Source organism: Chiroxiphia lanceolata, chromosome 25 (assembly GCF_009829145.1).
Source record: "Chiroxiphia lanceolata isolate bChiLan1 chromosome 25, bChiLan1.pri, whole genome shotgun sequence".
NCBI lineage: Eukaryota > Metazoa > Chordata > Aves > Passeriformes > Pipridae > Chiroxiphia > Chiroxiphia lanceolata.
The window spans coordinates 6,766,525-6,781,221 of record NC_045661.1 but is presented as its reverse complement, the minus strand read 5'-3'; the positions used below and the strand labels follow the sequence as shown (position 1 = coordinate 6,781,221).

At 51.4% G+C, this 14,697-nt stretch overlaps 1 protein-coding gene across 2 annotated transcripts; it reads right to left on the bottom strand.

The window, feature by feature from the left end:
* Positions 1-5,903, bottom strand: UBE2T (ubiquitin conjugating enzyme E2 T). 2 transcript variants are annotated; one of them, XM_032710775.1, is made up of 7 exons: positions 5,787-5,902; positions 4,587-4,737; positions 2,814-2,883; positions 2,128-2,233; positions 1,401-1,499; positions 1,049-1,129; positions 1-284 (listed from the first exon to the last, which is right to left on the bottom strand). In XM_032710775.1, the coding sequence occupies exons 2-7, from the start codon at positions 4,693-4,695 to the stop codon at positions 159-161; spliced, it is 591 nt and encodes a 196-aa protein (XP_032566666.1). In that variant the 5' UTR covers positions 4,696-4,737; positions 5,787-5,902; the 3' UTR covers positions 1-158. The 2 variants fall into 2 exon arrangements, with proteins under 2 accessions (XP_032566666.1, XP_032566667.1); XM_032710776.1 differs by lacking the exon at positions 1,049-1,129 and having other exon boundaries at positions 13-284; positions 5,787-5,903.
* Positions 5,904-14,697: the final 8,794 nt, after the last annotated feature.

Genomic DNA, 14,697 nt, shown 5'->3' with positions numbered 1-14,697 from the left:
TAAATTAAAGCTTCATATTTTATTAATACAATGAAAAGTTTTCACAAAAAGAAAACCCCAAACAAACATGGAAACAGCAAAAACCAAACTGCTGCAGCCCTTTACAGGCTCATACCTGAGGAAGGGGACAGGGACAACCCCAAGGGAACAAAACCCCCTCAGGAATCTCGGCAGGATTTCTTCTCCTTTCTGCTGATGTTGCTCCCTTTCCTCTTCTGCCCAGAGGACTCGCTGCTGGGGCTCCTTTCCCCCTGGGTGCTTTTCTCTTCCAAAGGCTTGGGAGCCTGTGATGACCCAAGCAATAAAAGCAGAGAGCTGTGAATAATTGGATTTTCCAGCCCTTGGAATGCCCTGTGCTCCACCAAGGTCGTTATTCCGGGATTTGGAGGAAGGGGGATGGCAGGGGAGCAGGATAATGATGGAGCACAGCACTGCCATGATGCTCCAGGGATCTCTTCATCCCATGCCCTTCTAACCACCACAGTTCCCTTGGGAATGGGCTCAGGGCTGGAATGCTGAGCACAGCTCCCAGGATCTCCACAGGGAAGACACCTCCCTCCCACAAAGGGTGTTCTCCAAATCAGGGGCAGAGAGGGAAAGCCCCCTCAGCTGAGGAAAGGCCCAGAGGGAACTGACTTTTGGGAAGGTTTGGATCTGCTGGAGTGGGATTTATTTTTTCAAGTGAGGGTGAGAGAAAGAGGGAAGAGGAGGAGGGAAGAAGGCTGCATTCCCAAGGGAATATTGAGTGGAAGAGCAGGTGGAAAAGAGCTGCAGGACACAGAGCAGAGCTGAGGAAGAAGAGGATCCCCAGGGAATGGTTTTTGTCCATCCCTCCCCCTCCTCATTAGTGAGGGAGCACATTTAATTGGGAAGGGAGAATGTAACGAGTTTAATGAAGAGCATCATGAAATTAATGAAATGAATGAAAGAATAATGGAATTAAACACAGAGGCAAAGCCCACGAGAGGCAGAGCAGCAGGGGAGGCCAGAGCCAGACCCACAGGATCAGTTCTGGGAGGGAAATGGGGCAGGAGGGGCTGGGCCTCACCCTGCCCTGCCCTGCGTGTCTCTCCGTCCACTCCCGGGCCCGGAGCAGGAACAGCTGCTTGTTGTACTTGTACTCTGAGGACTGAAGGGGAAGAGCAAGACAAAGCCAGGCTTAACACAGCACATCAAGAAGCTGGGACTTAGGCCTGGCCTTAGGGCTCCTAAGCCAGCCCAAACCCAAGGCATCAGATCCCTTGGGTTTGCCTGAAGAACTAGAGTGGCCATTTCGCCCCGAAGGCAAAGCCCGAAGGTGAGACCTTGGCCAGCTCCTGTGGTCACCTGATCCACTGCCAGGGTGGTCATCCAAAGCTCAGCCTAAACCCCTCCCTGCCCTGCCCACGGGGAGGACTCACGATGTCAGCCATGAGAGGGTCGTCAGGGTTGGGCTCTGCCATCAGCAGCTGGATGGAGCTCAGCAGGGTGGAGATGCTCAGCGAGGGCCTCCAGGCACCCTGCGGGGAGAGGAGCCTGGCCTGAGCCCTCAGCACCCACGGGAACACCACCCCAACCCTGAGCACCTCAGCACCCACGGGAACACCACCCCAACCCTGAGCACCTCAGCACCCACGGGAACACCACCCCAACCCTGAGCACCTCAGCACCCACGGGAACACCACCCCAACCCTGAGCACCTCAGCACCCACAGAAATACCACCCCAATCCTGAGCACCTCAGCACCCACGGGAAACACCACCCCAATCCCAACTCCTGGCTCCAGGGAAGCCCAGCAGGGCAGTGGGAACCACCTTGAAGCTGCCAGAGCTCAAGGATCGGGGGGATTGTTGGGATTGTCCCCTGCAAGTCCAGCTCATGACGATCCCTGCGGTTCCTCCCAGCTCAGGAGATGCCATGGGCTGGATCCTGCACACATCTTGTCTCCAGCCCTAACTCCCTTTGGCTCCCAGCCCTGAAACCTTGGAAACTCCTCAGGAACAAAGACTGTCCTCCAGCCCTGGCAGGACACCAAGGAGAAGCCGTTTCCAGCCGCCCTCCCCACAGGTGTAAATAAATCAGGAGCACAGGACATTCAATCGGCTCCCAGGGAGCAGGGAAGGAGCTCAGGGCCCGGCCCTGCCTCACCTTGGGGGGTAACTTGAGCACATCCAGGCAAATCCTGCCCGCAGAGTCGATGTTGGGGTGGTAGATGGGGGTCAGGAAGCGGATTTTGGGGGGCTCAAAGGGGTACCTGAGGGAGGAGAGTTAAGGAACGAGGAATTGTTGTCGTGTCTCCGGTGGTTTCACCACCTTCATTCCCTCCTGGTTCATTGAACACCCTTCCCCACGGATCGCTGGAGCCTTTGCTGCTTCCAGCACTTCCCTGGACAGCCTCCCACAAGGGAAGCTTTGTCCTGATGAACAAGCTCTTCCCACAAAGCTCTGGGATGGCAGAAGTCTGATCATGGCACTTTTTGGGGGTTAATCGACACATCTGGGATGTTCAAGGTGAAATAAGTGTGTCAGTCACTGGAGAAACACTGACATTCCTTGTTGGCAGGATAAAGGGAAGCAGCTCACTCATATTTGTGAGCAGCACTCAATCAGACAATTCCAGACTGGGTTGGGTTGGAGGGACCTTCAATCCCAGCTCAGCCCTGCCACAGGCAGGGACACCTCCCACCATCCCAGGCTGCTCCAGCCTGGCCTTGGACACTTCCAGGGATGGGGCAGCCACAGCTTCTCTGGGAATTCCATCCCAGCCCCTCCTCACCCTCCCAGGGAAGGATTTCATCCCAATTAATCCAAGCTAGATGCTGCTGCCCATTTACCTCTCAGGAACAATGATTTCCAGGTTGAATATTCCCTTCTCATAGGGTGTGTCTGCACCTCCTAGGATTTCTTCAGGAGCAAGATGAAAACAGAAAGGTTACATTTCAAACCCTTTAGATTTGTCCAGCACCCTTCAGGGAGCTCCCAGAGCTGCAGAAGTGCTCAGATCATGGAATCCTGGAATGGTTTGACTTGGAGGGACATCAAAGTCCACTCAGTCCCACCCTGCCCTGGGCAGGGACACCTCCCACCATCCCAGGCTGCTCCAGCCTGGCCTTAGACACTTCCAAGGATGGGGCATCCTCTGAGAAATCCACTCCAGGGCCTCCCCACCCTCCCAGCCAAGAATTCCTTCTCAATATCCCATCTCTGGCAGTGGGAAGCCATTCCCTGTGTCCTGTCCCTCCATCCCTTGTCCCCAGTCCCTCTCCAGCCCTCCCGGAGCCCCTTTAGGCCCTGGAAGGGGCTCCAAGGTCTCCCTGGAGCCTTCTCTTCTCCAGGGGAACATTCCCAGCTCTCCCAGCCTGGCTCCAGAATCCTGGAATGGTTTGGGCTGGAGGGACCTTAAAGCTCATCCCATTCCACCTCTGCCCTGGGCAGGGACACCTCTCACTATCCCAGTTTGCTCCAACCTGGATTTGGACACTTCCAGGGATGGGGCATCCTCTGAGAAATCCATTCCAGGGCCTCTCCACTCTCCAAGGGAGGAAGCCAGGAATAAAAAGTGCCATTTGGGCTGAGAGCAGTTCCACCCCTCAGCAATGAAAACTGAGGCTAGGTAGCCAAGGTAAGTTTTAAAAAAATCCCAATAATAAAAATAAATAAAAATGAAATAAATAAACCCCAAAGAAATAAAGAGAAAATAAAAACAAGTAAAAATAAAAATAAAATAAAAAAATAATATAACAAAACAGATAAATAAAATCAATAAAAATAAAATCAATAAAAATAAAATCAATAAAAATAAAATCAATAAAAATAAAATCAATAAAAATAAAATCAATAAAAATAAAATCAATAAAAATAAAATCAATAAAAATAAAATCAAATAAATAAAAGTAAAAATCAAATAAATAAAAGTAAAAATCAAATAAATAAAAGTAAAAATCAAATAAATAAAAGTAAAAATCAAATAAATAAAAGTAAAAATCAAATAAATAAAAGTAAAAATCAAATAAATAAAATAAAAATCACATTAAAATCAAACCTTGAAATAAATAAAAATCAAACCTTGAAATAAATAAAAATCAAACCTTGAAATAAATAAAAATCAAACCTTGAAATAAATAAAAATCAAACCTTGAAATAAATAAAAATCAAACCTTGAAATAAATAAAAATCAAACCTTGAAATAAATAAAAATCAAACCTTGAAATAAATAAAAATCAAACCTTGAAATAAATAAAAATCAAACCTTGAAATAAATAAAAATCAAACCTTGAAATAAATAAAAATCAATCCTTGAAATAAATATCACATATTAAAATCACATATTAAAATAAATAAAAATCACATAAGTTAAAATCACGTATTAAAATCACATAAGTTAAAATCACATAATAATAAAATAAATAGAAATAAATAAAAATAAAAGTATCTTCCCTAAATTTCACACTTTCATGGAGTTCATAAAGCACAAACCCTGCAGTGAGCGCAGACCTAGGTCAAATTCTGACCCAGCCCTGGCTCAGGGACCCCCCAGGTACAACCAGGAACCCCCCCCCAGCACATCGGGCCCCCCCCGGGCACTCCAGGGACCTCCCGGTACCCACGTGCCCGCAGCTCGCCGGCGCCGTGCCCGCTGTGCCAGCAGGAGATTCCCGGCGGCGGCTCCGCGGCGAGCAGGGACAGCTCCCGCTGCAGGCGCGTCCTCCTCTGCATGCTCCGCTCCAGCCCCGGCAGCCGGGCTGATCAGGAACCGCCTGAAACCGGAGTGCCGCTGGGCTCAGGGCTGCTGTCCTGCTGCAGAGCCGCTCGCGGAGCAGCTGAGCCCGTCCTGGAGCTGCTCCCACACCCCTGAGATCCATCCCAGCCCCTCAGTGCCAGCTGAGCCTAGGAAATCCCGGGCTTAAATATTCCCGAATAAACCTACGGCTTTAATATGTTCCCTGATAAACCCCGGGTTTAAATATTCCCTAATTATCCCCAGGCTTTAATATTCCCTGATAAATCCTGGGTTTAAATATTCCCTAATAAACCCCGGGCTTTAATATTCCCTGATAAATCCTGGGCTTTAATATTCCCGAATAAACCCCAGGCCCAATTAATTACTCCCTTAGCTTAATTAATCACCCCCTCGGCCTAATTAATTACCCTCTCAGCCCAACTAATTACCCCCTCAGCCCAATTAATCGCCCCCTCAGCCCAATTAATCGCCCCCTCAGCCCAATTAATCGTCCCCTCAGCCCAATTAGTTACCCCCCATCCTAATTAATTACCGCCACAGCCCAATTATTAACCCCCTCAGCCTAATAACTGCCTCAGCCCAATTCCTGACCTCCTCAGCCAAATTGATTACACCTCAGCCTCATTATCCCCTCCGCCCAACTATTAACCCCCTCAGCCTAATTAATTACCCCTCAGCCTCATTAATTACCGCCTCTGCCCACTTATTACCTCCTCAGCCTAATTAATTACCCCCTCGACCCAATTAATCAGCGTCTCAGCCCAATTAATTACCCATTCGGCCTAATTAATCACCCCCTCAGCCCAATTAATCACTGTTCAGCCCAATTAATCACCCCTCAGCCTAATTAATCACCCTTTCACACGGACAAGGACGGCTCCCCCAGCCCCACCCTCACAGAATCCCCTCAGGAACAGCCTCCGCTTCTAGGTGTGCTGCATAATTACCCCCCCGGACCCATTAATTACCCCCCCGGACCCGTTACCCCCAGGTCCGTTAATTACCCTCCCCCGGACCCGTTAATTACCCCCCCGGACCCATTAATTACCCCCAGATCCGATATTTACCGGCGGAGGGTGCGACCGCCGTTTCCCGCTCCCCCTCCAGACCCGTGAGGCGGCGCGCGCCGGGGGCGGGACTTCTTCCGTTGCCTGGCAACGGCCAGACGATCCGCGCGCCCCCCCGCCCCCCTGGCGCGCTGATTGGGTGACACCGCCGGCCTAGCTCCGCCTTCTAGCGGTTCCACTTTGAATGCGAGCGCTGCCATTGGGTGAGAGCCGCAGGCGGGAAGGCGAGCCACGCCCCCTAAACAAAACCAACGCGGGGGGTGTGGCTTGGCGCAGTGAGGGGAAAGCGGGCGCGGGGTCGGGATCCCCCAGGAGCTCCGCGACCTCTCGGGATCCCCCTGGCCCCGAACCGCATTAAAGCTCCGCGGGCAGCGCGCAGCGCCCCAGCGGGAGCGGCCCTTGCGTAACCCGCCCGGCCCGGCCCCTGGCCGGTGCTATGTAACCGGCCCTGCGGGCCGAGGAACCCGCGCCACGCCCCGCTCAGAGGGAAGGAGGTAAATGCGGGCCCTGGGAGCTGTGGGGTCGAGGCCGCTCCCCTCACCCCTTCCCCGCCCTCCTGAGGGCCCCGGGCTGTGTCGTGTCCCCCCTTCCCCGGGCAGAGATCCCCGGCCGGAGCCTGGACCCGCCCAGCCGAGCCCCACGGGGGTGGTTTTGGGGGCTGTTTTCCTGCTGTGACCCCAAACTGGCATTTTCTTGCATCTCCAGCACCGTTTTTACCCCCCTGAACTGTTGAACCGGAGGAATAACCCGGGTCGGACCCGCCTCGGCGGTGGCCGTCGAGATTCCATGATTTTCCAGAGGAGGTTTGGGAGGAGCCGCCGGGCTCGGAGCGGACACGAGGGGGCACTTGGACTCCTCCGGCGGCTTCCCTGTGGCTCCCGGTCCCGACAGGGCTTGGGATCTGCTCCCCAACCTCTGCCCTGAGCCGAGCTCGGCCCTCCTGCCCCTGCTCCCAGCTCAGCTGGAGCCTCCCAGGGGGTGAAATGTGGGAATCGAGGAATGGGTGTAGTTATCCCATCCAGCTCTGCTCTGGAGCCAGGCTGGGAGAGCTGGGAATGTTCCCCTGGAGAAGAGAAGGCTCCAGGGAGACCTCGGAGCCCCTTCCAGGGCCTAAAGGGGTTCCAGGAGAGCTGGAGAGGGACTGGGGACAAGGGATGGAGGGACAGGACACAGGGAATGGCTTCCCACTGCCAGAGGGAGGGTTAGATGGGATATTGGGAAGGAATTCTTGGCTGGGAGGGTGGGGAGGGGCTGGGATGGAATTCCTAGAGGATGCCCCATCCCTGGGAGTGTCTAAGGCCAGGTTGGAGCAGCCTGGGATAGTGGGAGGTGTCCCTGCCCAGAGCAGGGTGGGACTGGATGGGATTTGAGGTCCCTTCCCATCCAGACCAATCTGGGAAATCCAGAAACTGGGATGATTCCCAATGAAATCCTCTGCCAGAGGGAGTCCTGTGTTAGGTCTCTGAGGAGCTCAGGGCTCCTGCAGAGCTCCTGGATATCATCTTCTCTCCTACTCGAAGTGGTGGGGCCAGAGCAGAGCTTTGAACCTGTTCCTGCTTTTCCTCCTTCTCCTCCAACCCTTCTCCTCCAAACTTCTCTAAAAGCAAGAGATTTGTGGTCAAAAGAGCTGAAGGTTTTTTTGGAGCCCCTTTACTGACTGGAATTGTTCTTTGCAGGGGTTGAGTGTCCTGAAATTCCTCATTTGTTCAGGGTTCTGCTCAGAGTGTTGGGGCCAGAGCAGAGCTTTGAACCTCTTCCTGCTTTTTCTTCTTATCCAGATTCGTCCAAACTCCTCAAAACTCCTCAAAACTCCTCAAAACTCCTCAAAACTCCTCAAAACTCCTCAAAACTCCTCAAAACTCGTCCAAACTCGTCCAAACTCCTCATCCAAACTCATCCAAACTCGTCCAAACTCCTCCTCCAAACTCCTCCTCCAAACTCCTCCTCCAAACTCCTCCTCCAAACTCCTCCTCCAAACTCCTCCTCCAAACTCCTCCTCCAAACTCCTCCAAACTCCTCCAAACTTGTCCAAACTCCCCCAAACTTGTCCAAACTTGCCTTGCCTTCCCTTCCCTTTTCCTGGAAGGCACAGTTCTAACCCACTGCCTGTTCCCTGGGGAAGATCTGCTGTCCTGGATCCTCCTGGATCCCATGTATCTCCTTGGCTGATTCCTCCCTGCTCCAGGACGGATTTGCTGTTCCCTGTCCGTGGTGCTGACCCAGGACAGGGCACCAGGAATGTCAGGATAACGGCCTGGTATGGGATTGGAGCCCCCAGCTTGGGTTTTTAGTCCCCAGCTTGGGTTTTTAGTCCCCAGCTTGGGGTTTTTAGTCTCCAGTTTGGGGTTTGTTGTCCCCAGTTTGGGTTTTTAGTCCCCAGTTTGGGGTTTTTAGTCCCCAGTTTGGGGTTTGTTGTCCCCAGTTTGGGGTTTTAGTCCCCAGTTTGGGGTTTTAGTCCCCAGTTTGGGGTTTTAGTCCCCAGTTTGGGGTTTTTAGTCCCCAGTTTGGGTTTGCAGTCCCCAGTTTGGGTTTGCAGTCCCCAGTTTGGTTTTGCAGTCCCCAGTTTGGGGTTTTAGTCCCCAGTTTGGGTTTGTTGTCCCCAGTTTTAAGGCCCAGACTTTCCCTTCAAAAGCCCTGAGGGGGTTGGGCTTTAGTTCCCTGGATCTCCCCTTGAAGGGCTTTGTGTCCCTGGATCTTCAGTGAGTCCTGAGAGTGCCTGGGACAGCAGGATCATGGAAATCCAGGCTGGTTTGGGTGGGAAGGGACCTTAAAGCTCATCCAGTCCCACCTTTCCATGGGCAGGGACACCTCCCACTATCCCAGGCTGCTCCAAGTTCATCCAACCTGGCCTTGGACACTCTCAGGGATGGTGCAGCGTCTGGGAAATCCATCCCAGCCCTTCCCCACCCTCCCAGCCAAGAATTCCTTCCCTTTCATGTCCCTTTCATGTCCCCTTTGTGTCCCTTTCATGTCCCCTTTGTGTCCCTTTCATGTCCCCTTTGTGTCCCTTTCATGTCCCATTTGTGTCCCTTTCATGTCTCTTTTGTGTCCTGTTTGTGTCTCATTTAATATAATTTTTTTTATAAAATCATCTGAGTTTTTATATCTAAAGAATTGTGCTAAATCTGAATCTTTTCCCAGACTCCAAGAGCACAGAAATCTGTATCCTAACATTTTACACGACATCATGCTGCTGAGTGACACATCCCTTAAAAAAATGAGATGTTTAAAATGTTAATAATTATTTTACTTGGCCCCGGGCTGCCACGGGTTGTGCCCCCAGGTGCGGCCATTGCAGGAGAAAGGAGAGACAAGGGGAGCCTTGCCGGCAGGTACTGCGCCTCCATGAAAGAGGAGAAGGAAGCTTTGGAGCACTCAGAGGTTTGGCGTTCCAGGGTTGGGCGGGGAGGAGGAGGAGGGGTTGGGGGGGGAGGATTAGCGTAGTGTGTCAAGCGGGCCGTGGGGGTCCGTCGACCAGCAGGAGGGAGCACGGCACAATCCCGTATGAAATGTCGCAGGTGAGTAGTGTGCCTGAAGATATGTGGAAACACAGTGGGGGAAGGATAAGGTCAGGGTGGATAGTGGGTTCTTTTAGAATAATGGGAGTCCCCGCCAGGCTGGGGCCAATAAAAGGCACCCCCGCCTCGATAGGTACTGGGGTCAGAATGTTTGCTTTGTTTGTTCTGTCTGTCTGGTTTTGGTTCTCCTGTGGCTACTGCCCAGGTTCGGCATGTTCTGGATATACTTGCTTTGCTCTGTTACATCCTGAAATGGTGGACAGGACAAAGGGTTGTCCCTGGGTACCTCCTTCAGTTTGTTTATAGATAGATGATAATAAAGCAAGAAATGAAAGACTTGCCCAAAGCGTTCTAATAGGAACATAGTCTCTATAGCCCTGTGTGGTTGCAAGCTATATGGTACATACCTCCAGAAGGGTCACCCATGCCAGACAGATCAAAACCATGGGACCAGATTTAATACATTCTTGGGCAGGATGAGCTCATTAGCCTCCTGGCAGTCATCCTAGGAGAAGGACAACTCCAATCCCAAACCCGGGCAGATGGAGCTCGCTTAGCCCTGTAAGGCTATCCATCTAAGAGAAGGTCACTCTAATCAAACCTACGTCCTGAGGACCTCACTGCCACCATCCAAGCTCGCTCGGCCCTGGCAGATGAACCTCGGGATTAAAGGGTGGGTTCAGTTCCGTGCACACTGTGTCTCACCTAAAAAATCCATTGCGCAGGCTTGAAGGCTTTACCCACATGCAAAAAGTCCTGTAGCAACGGGCGAGGGTCGAAATGGCAGGTGAAAGGTGCACTGGGAGCCGCAGACCCAACCCTGCATGCAGGCAGTTCAGGATATTGGTCATTTGAGACTGACCGGAGATGACAGTCTCTTGGGGCAGCACCCTGAACCACCAAGCAGCCTTTTCAAGGACAGCACTGCTTGCTCCACTCGGAGAGGGGCCTAGAAAAGGTGGCCTAAACAAAGCTCATCTCCACTTTCACCCGGTTGGTTAACCGCAGGCCAACGGGCATCTTCTTCCAATGTGGTCGCACAAAGAGCAAAAGACAAAGGCATGCACCTGCCTCCAAAGGTGTACCTAAATTAACTCTAGCATGTTGGAATATCAGAACCATGCTCGATTCTGCGGATAGCGGACGTCCTGAGCGTCGGTCTGCCCTAATTGCCCATGAGCTGGCTCGTCTCAACATCGACATTGCCTCTCTCAGTGAAGTTCGCCTTCATGAAGAAGGTAGCCTCAGAGAACATGGTGCCGGTTACACACTCTTTTGTTCAGGCAAACCCAGAACCGAAAAACACCTCTCAGGAGTCGGCTTCATGATCAAAAACTCCTTTGTTCCTAAACTCGAAAATCTGCCGACAGGTCACTCTGACCGCATTATCTCCCTACGCCTTCCACTAAACAACAAGCAACATGTTGTCATCTTTAGTATATATGCCCCAACTCTCCAAGCTGACCCTGCTGAAAAAGATAAATTTTACACCGACCTGCGCCTCCTTACCCAAAAGGTTCCTGCAGACGATAAGATCATTATCCTTGGTGATTTCAACGCCAGAGTAGGCAAGAATTTTGAAGCCTGGAAAGGAGTATTAGGCAAGCATGGTGTTGGAAACTGCAACGATAATGCTCGACTTCTTTTAGAATTCTGTGCAGAGCAACAGCTCACCGTCACTAATACTATCTTTCAGCAGAAAGATAGTCTGAAGACAACCTGGATGCACCCCCGTTCTAAACACTGGCACCTCATTGATTATGTCTTGGTGCGACAGAGAGATGCCCGCGATGTCCTCCATACCCGCATGATGCCCAGCGCAGAATGCCAAACAGACCATCGGCTTGTGCGCTGTAAACTCAATTTTAAGCTCAAATTCAAACCAAAAAGGGGCAGCATCCCAAGGAGAAGACTCCAAGTTAACAATCTCCAATCAACCACAGTAAGAGACAGTTTCCAGGCAAACCTTCAAACCAGGCTCGAAAACATTCCCACAACTTCTGCAGATTCCTCTCCTGAAACAATCTGGCACCATATTAAAAACAGCATCCTGCAATCCTCTGAAGAATCCTTAGGGTTCTCCCTCAAGAAGAACAAGGACTGGTTCAATGAAAACAACTGAGAAATCCAAGACTTCTTGAGGAAGAAGAGAACCGCCCACCAAGCACACCTTGCACTGCCATCCTGTCACGCAAGAAAAACAGCCTTTCGTATCGCATGCAGCAAGCTCCAACAGAAACTCCGTGACATCCAGAACAAGTGGTGGATCGGTCTAGCTGAAAAAACTCAATTATGCGCAGATACAGGTGATCACAAAGGTTTCTATGAGGCCTTGAAAACAGCATACGGGCCTACATACCAGGTACAAAGCCCTCTACTCAGCACTGATGGTCAAACCCTTCTAACAGATAAAACCTCCATTCTGAATCGATGGTCTGAACACTTTCAGACTCTTTTCAGTACCAACCGTGTAGTCCAAGATTCAGCAATTCAGTCCATCACACAACAACCAGTAAAGTATGAATTGGATACTGCCCCCACTTTAGGAGAAACCCTCAAGGCCATACAGCAGGTGAAAATCGGCAAGGCAGCTGGGGTTGATGGAATTCCACCTGAAGTCTGGAAACGTGGGGGCCTTGCACTCCACACCAAATTTCACGAGTTTGTGGTGCGCTGTTGGGAGCTCGGTGAACTACCATCAGACCTTCGTGATGCTGTCATCATCACTTTGTATAAGAAGAAAGGTATTAAATCAGATTGCTCAAACTATCGTGGTATTACTCTGCTCTCCATTGCTGGCAAAATCCTGGCAAGAATACTCTTGAACAGACTAATACCCACTATAGCAGAAGGAATTCTACCTGAAAGTCAGTGTGGTTTCAGAGCCAACAGGAGCACCACAGACATGGTATTTGTTCTCAGACAACTGCAAGAGAAGTGTAGGGAACAGAACAAAGGTCTCTATGTAACCTTTGTCGACCTCACCAAGGCTTTTGATACTGTGAGCAGAAAAGGTCTGTGACAGATTTTGGAACGTTTAGGTTGTCCCCCCAAGTTCCTTAAAATGATCATCTCCCTACATGAGGATCAGCACGGCCAAGTCAGATATGGCAACGCACTTTCTGAGCCCTTTTTAATTAAGAATGGTGTGAAACAAGGCTGCGTTCTCACTCCTACCCTATTCACCGTCTTCTTTAGCATGATGCTCCAAAGGGCCACAGCAGACCTCGATGATCAGGACGGTATCTACATTCGATACCGTACTGATGGAAGTCTATTCAATCTAAGGCGACTGAAGGCCCACACCAAGACCTTAAACCATCTTGTCCGGGAGCTGCTTTATGCTGATGACGCCGCCCTTGTTGCCCACACAGAAGCAGCCCTGCAGCGTTTAACATCCTGCTTTGCTGAGGCTGCTGAGCTCTTTGGGCTGGAAGTCAGCTTAAAGAAGACAGAGGTCCTCCATCAACCTGCACCTCAGGAAGTCTTCCATCATCCCCACATCACCATTGGCCAATCAGAGCTCAAATCAGTCCAACAGTTTAATTACCTTGGTAGCCTCATCTCCTCAGATGGTAAGATTGACGGAGAGATAGACAACAGGTTAGCTAAGGCATATAGTGCCTTTGGAAAACTCCACAAAAGAGTATGGCGTAATAAACACTTGAAGAAAAGCACCAAGATCAGTGTTTACAAAGCCATAGTGTTGTCTACTCTCCTATACGGCTCCGAATCATGGGTCATCTACCGCCACCACCTGCGTCTCCTAGAACGCTTCCATCAACGCTGCCTCCGTACAATCCTCAACATCCGCTGGTCAGATTATGTGACCAATACATCAGTACTAGAGCAAGCAGCTGTCACAAGTATTGAGGCCATGTTACTGAGAACACAGCTGTGCTGGGCAGGGCACGTCTCAAGGATGAAGGACCACCGCCTCCCTAAGATCCTGCTCTATGGTGAACTTGCCACTGGCTGCCGCATGAGAGGAGCCCCGAAGAAAAGATACAAGGACTCCCTGAAACAACATCTCAGCCTTGGCCATATTGATCACCATAACTGGTCTACTCTGGCCTCAAATCGGGAGGCCTGGAGACACACCATCTATAACGCAGCTGTCTCCTTCGAGAACACACGCAGGCTCACTCTCGAGGAAAAAAAGGCAACGCAGAAAGAACCGTGTCTTGCAGATTACACCATCTAAGGAGTCTTTCTGCTGTGCCTTTTGCAATCGGATATGTCTATCATGCATTGGCCTCATAAGCCACCAGCGTGCCTGTAGCAAATGTGGATAGTGCCTTCCCAAATCTTCGTTCGCGAAGCCCAGCCATGAAAATGAAAAAATTATTTTACTTTATTGATGATTAAAAATTATAATTGTATATTATTGATATATAAAGGATAATTATAAAATTATTGCAATTATTATTATACCCTAACCCGGTACTCCAGGCTGTCATTCCCGCTATCCCAGGCTGTCATTCCCGCTATCCCAGGCTGTCATTCCCACTATCCCACGCTGTCATTCCCGCTATCCTGGCTGTCATTCCCACTATCCCACGCTGTCATTCCCGCTATCCTGGCTGTCATTCCCACTATCCCAGGCTGTCATTCCCGCTATCCCAGGCTGTCATTCCCGCTATCCTGGCTGTCATTCCTGGCAGTGCCGCTGGAGGAGCCATTTCCCGGCCGTTGCCCAGAAGGCGCGGGCCAGGCCGGTAACCCCGGTACCCCCAGGTGTCATTCCCACTATCCCGGCTGTCATTCCCACTATCCCAGGTGTCATTCCCGCTATCCCAGGTGTCATTCCCGTGGTTGCCGCTGGAGGAGCCGTTTCCCCTCAGAGCCCTGGAAGGTGCAGGGTGCGCCAGGCCGACGCCTCCGGTATTCCTAGTATTCCTGCTATCCCAGGTGTAATTCCTACTATCCCAGGCTGTCATTCCTGGCAGTGCCGCTGGAGGAGCCGTTTCCCGGCCGTTGCCCGAAAGGCGTGGGGCGGGCCGGTACCCCCGGTATTCCCTCTATCCCAGGTGTCATTCCCGGTACCCCAGGCTGTCATTCCCGGTACCCCAGGCTGTCATTTCCACTATCCCAGGCTGTCATTCCCGCTATTCCAGGCTGTCATTTCCACTATCCCAGGCTGTCATTCCCGGTACCCCCAGGCTGTCATTCCCGCTATCCCAGGTGTCATTCCCGCTATCCCAGGTGTCATTCCCGCTATCCCAGGCTGTCATTCCCGCTATCCCGGGTGTCATTCCCGGCAGTGCCGCTGGAGGAGCCGTTTCCCGGCCGTTGTCCAGAAGGCGCGGGGCGGGCTGGGCCGGTATCCCCGGTACCCCCGGTATTCCCGCTGTCCCAGGTGTCATTCCCGCTGTCCCAGGCTGTCATTCCC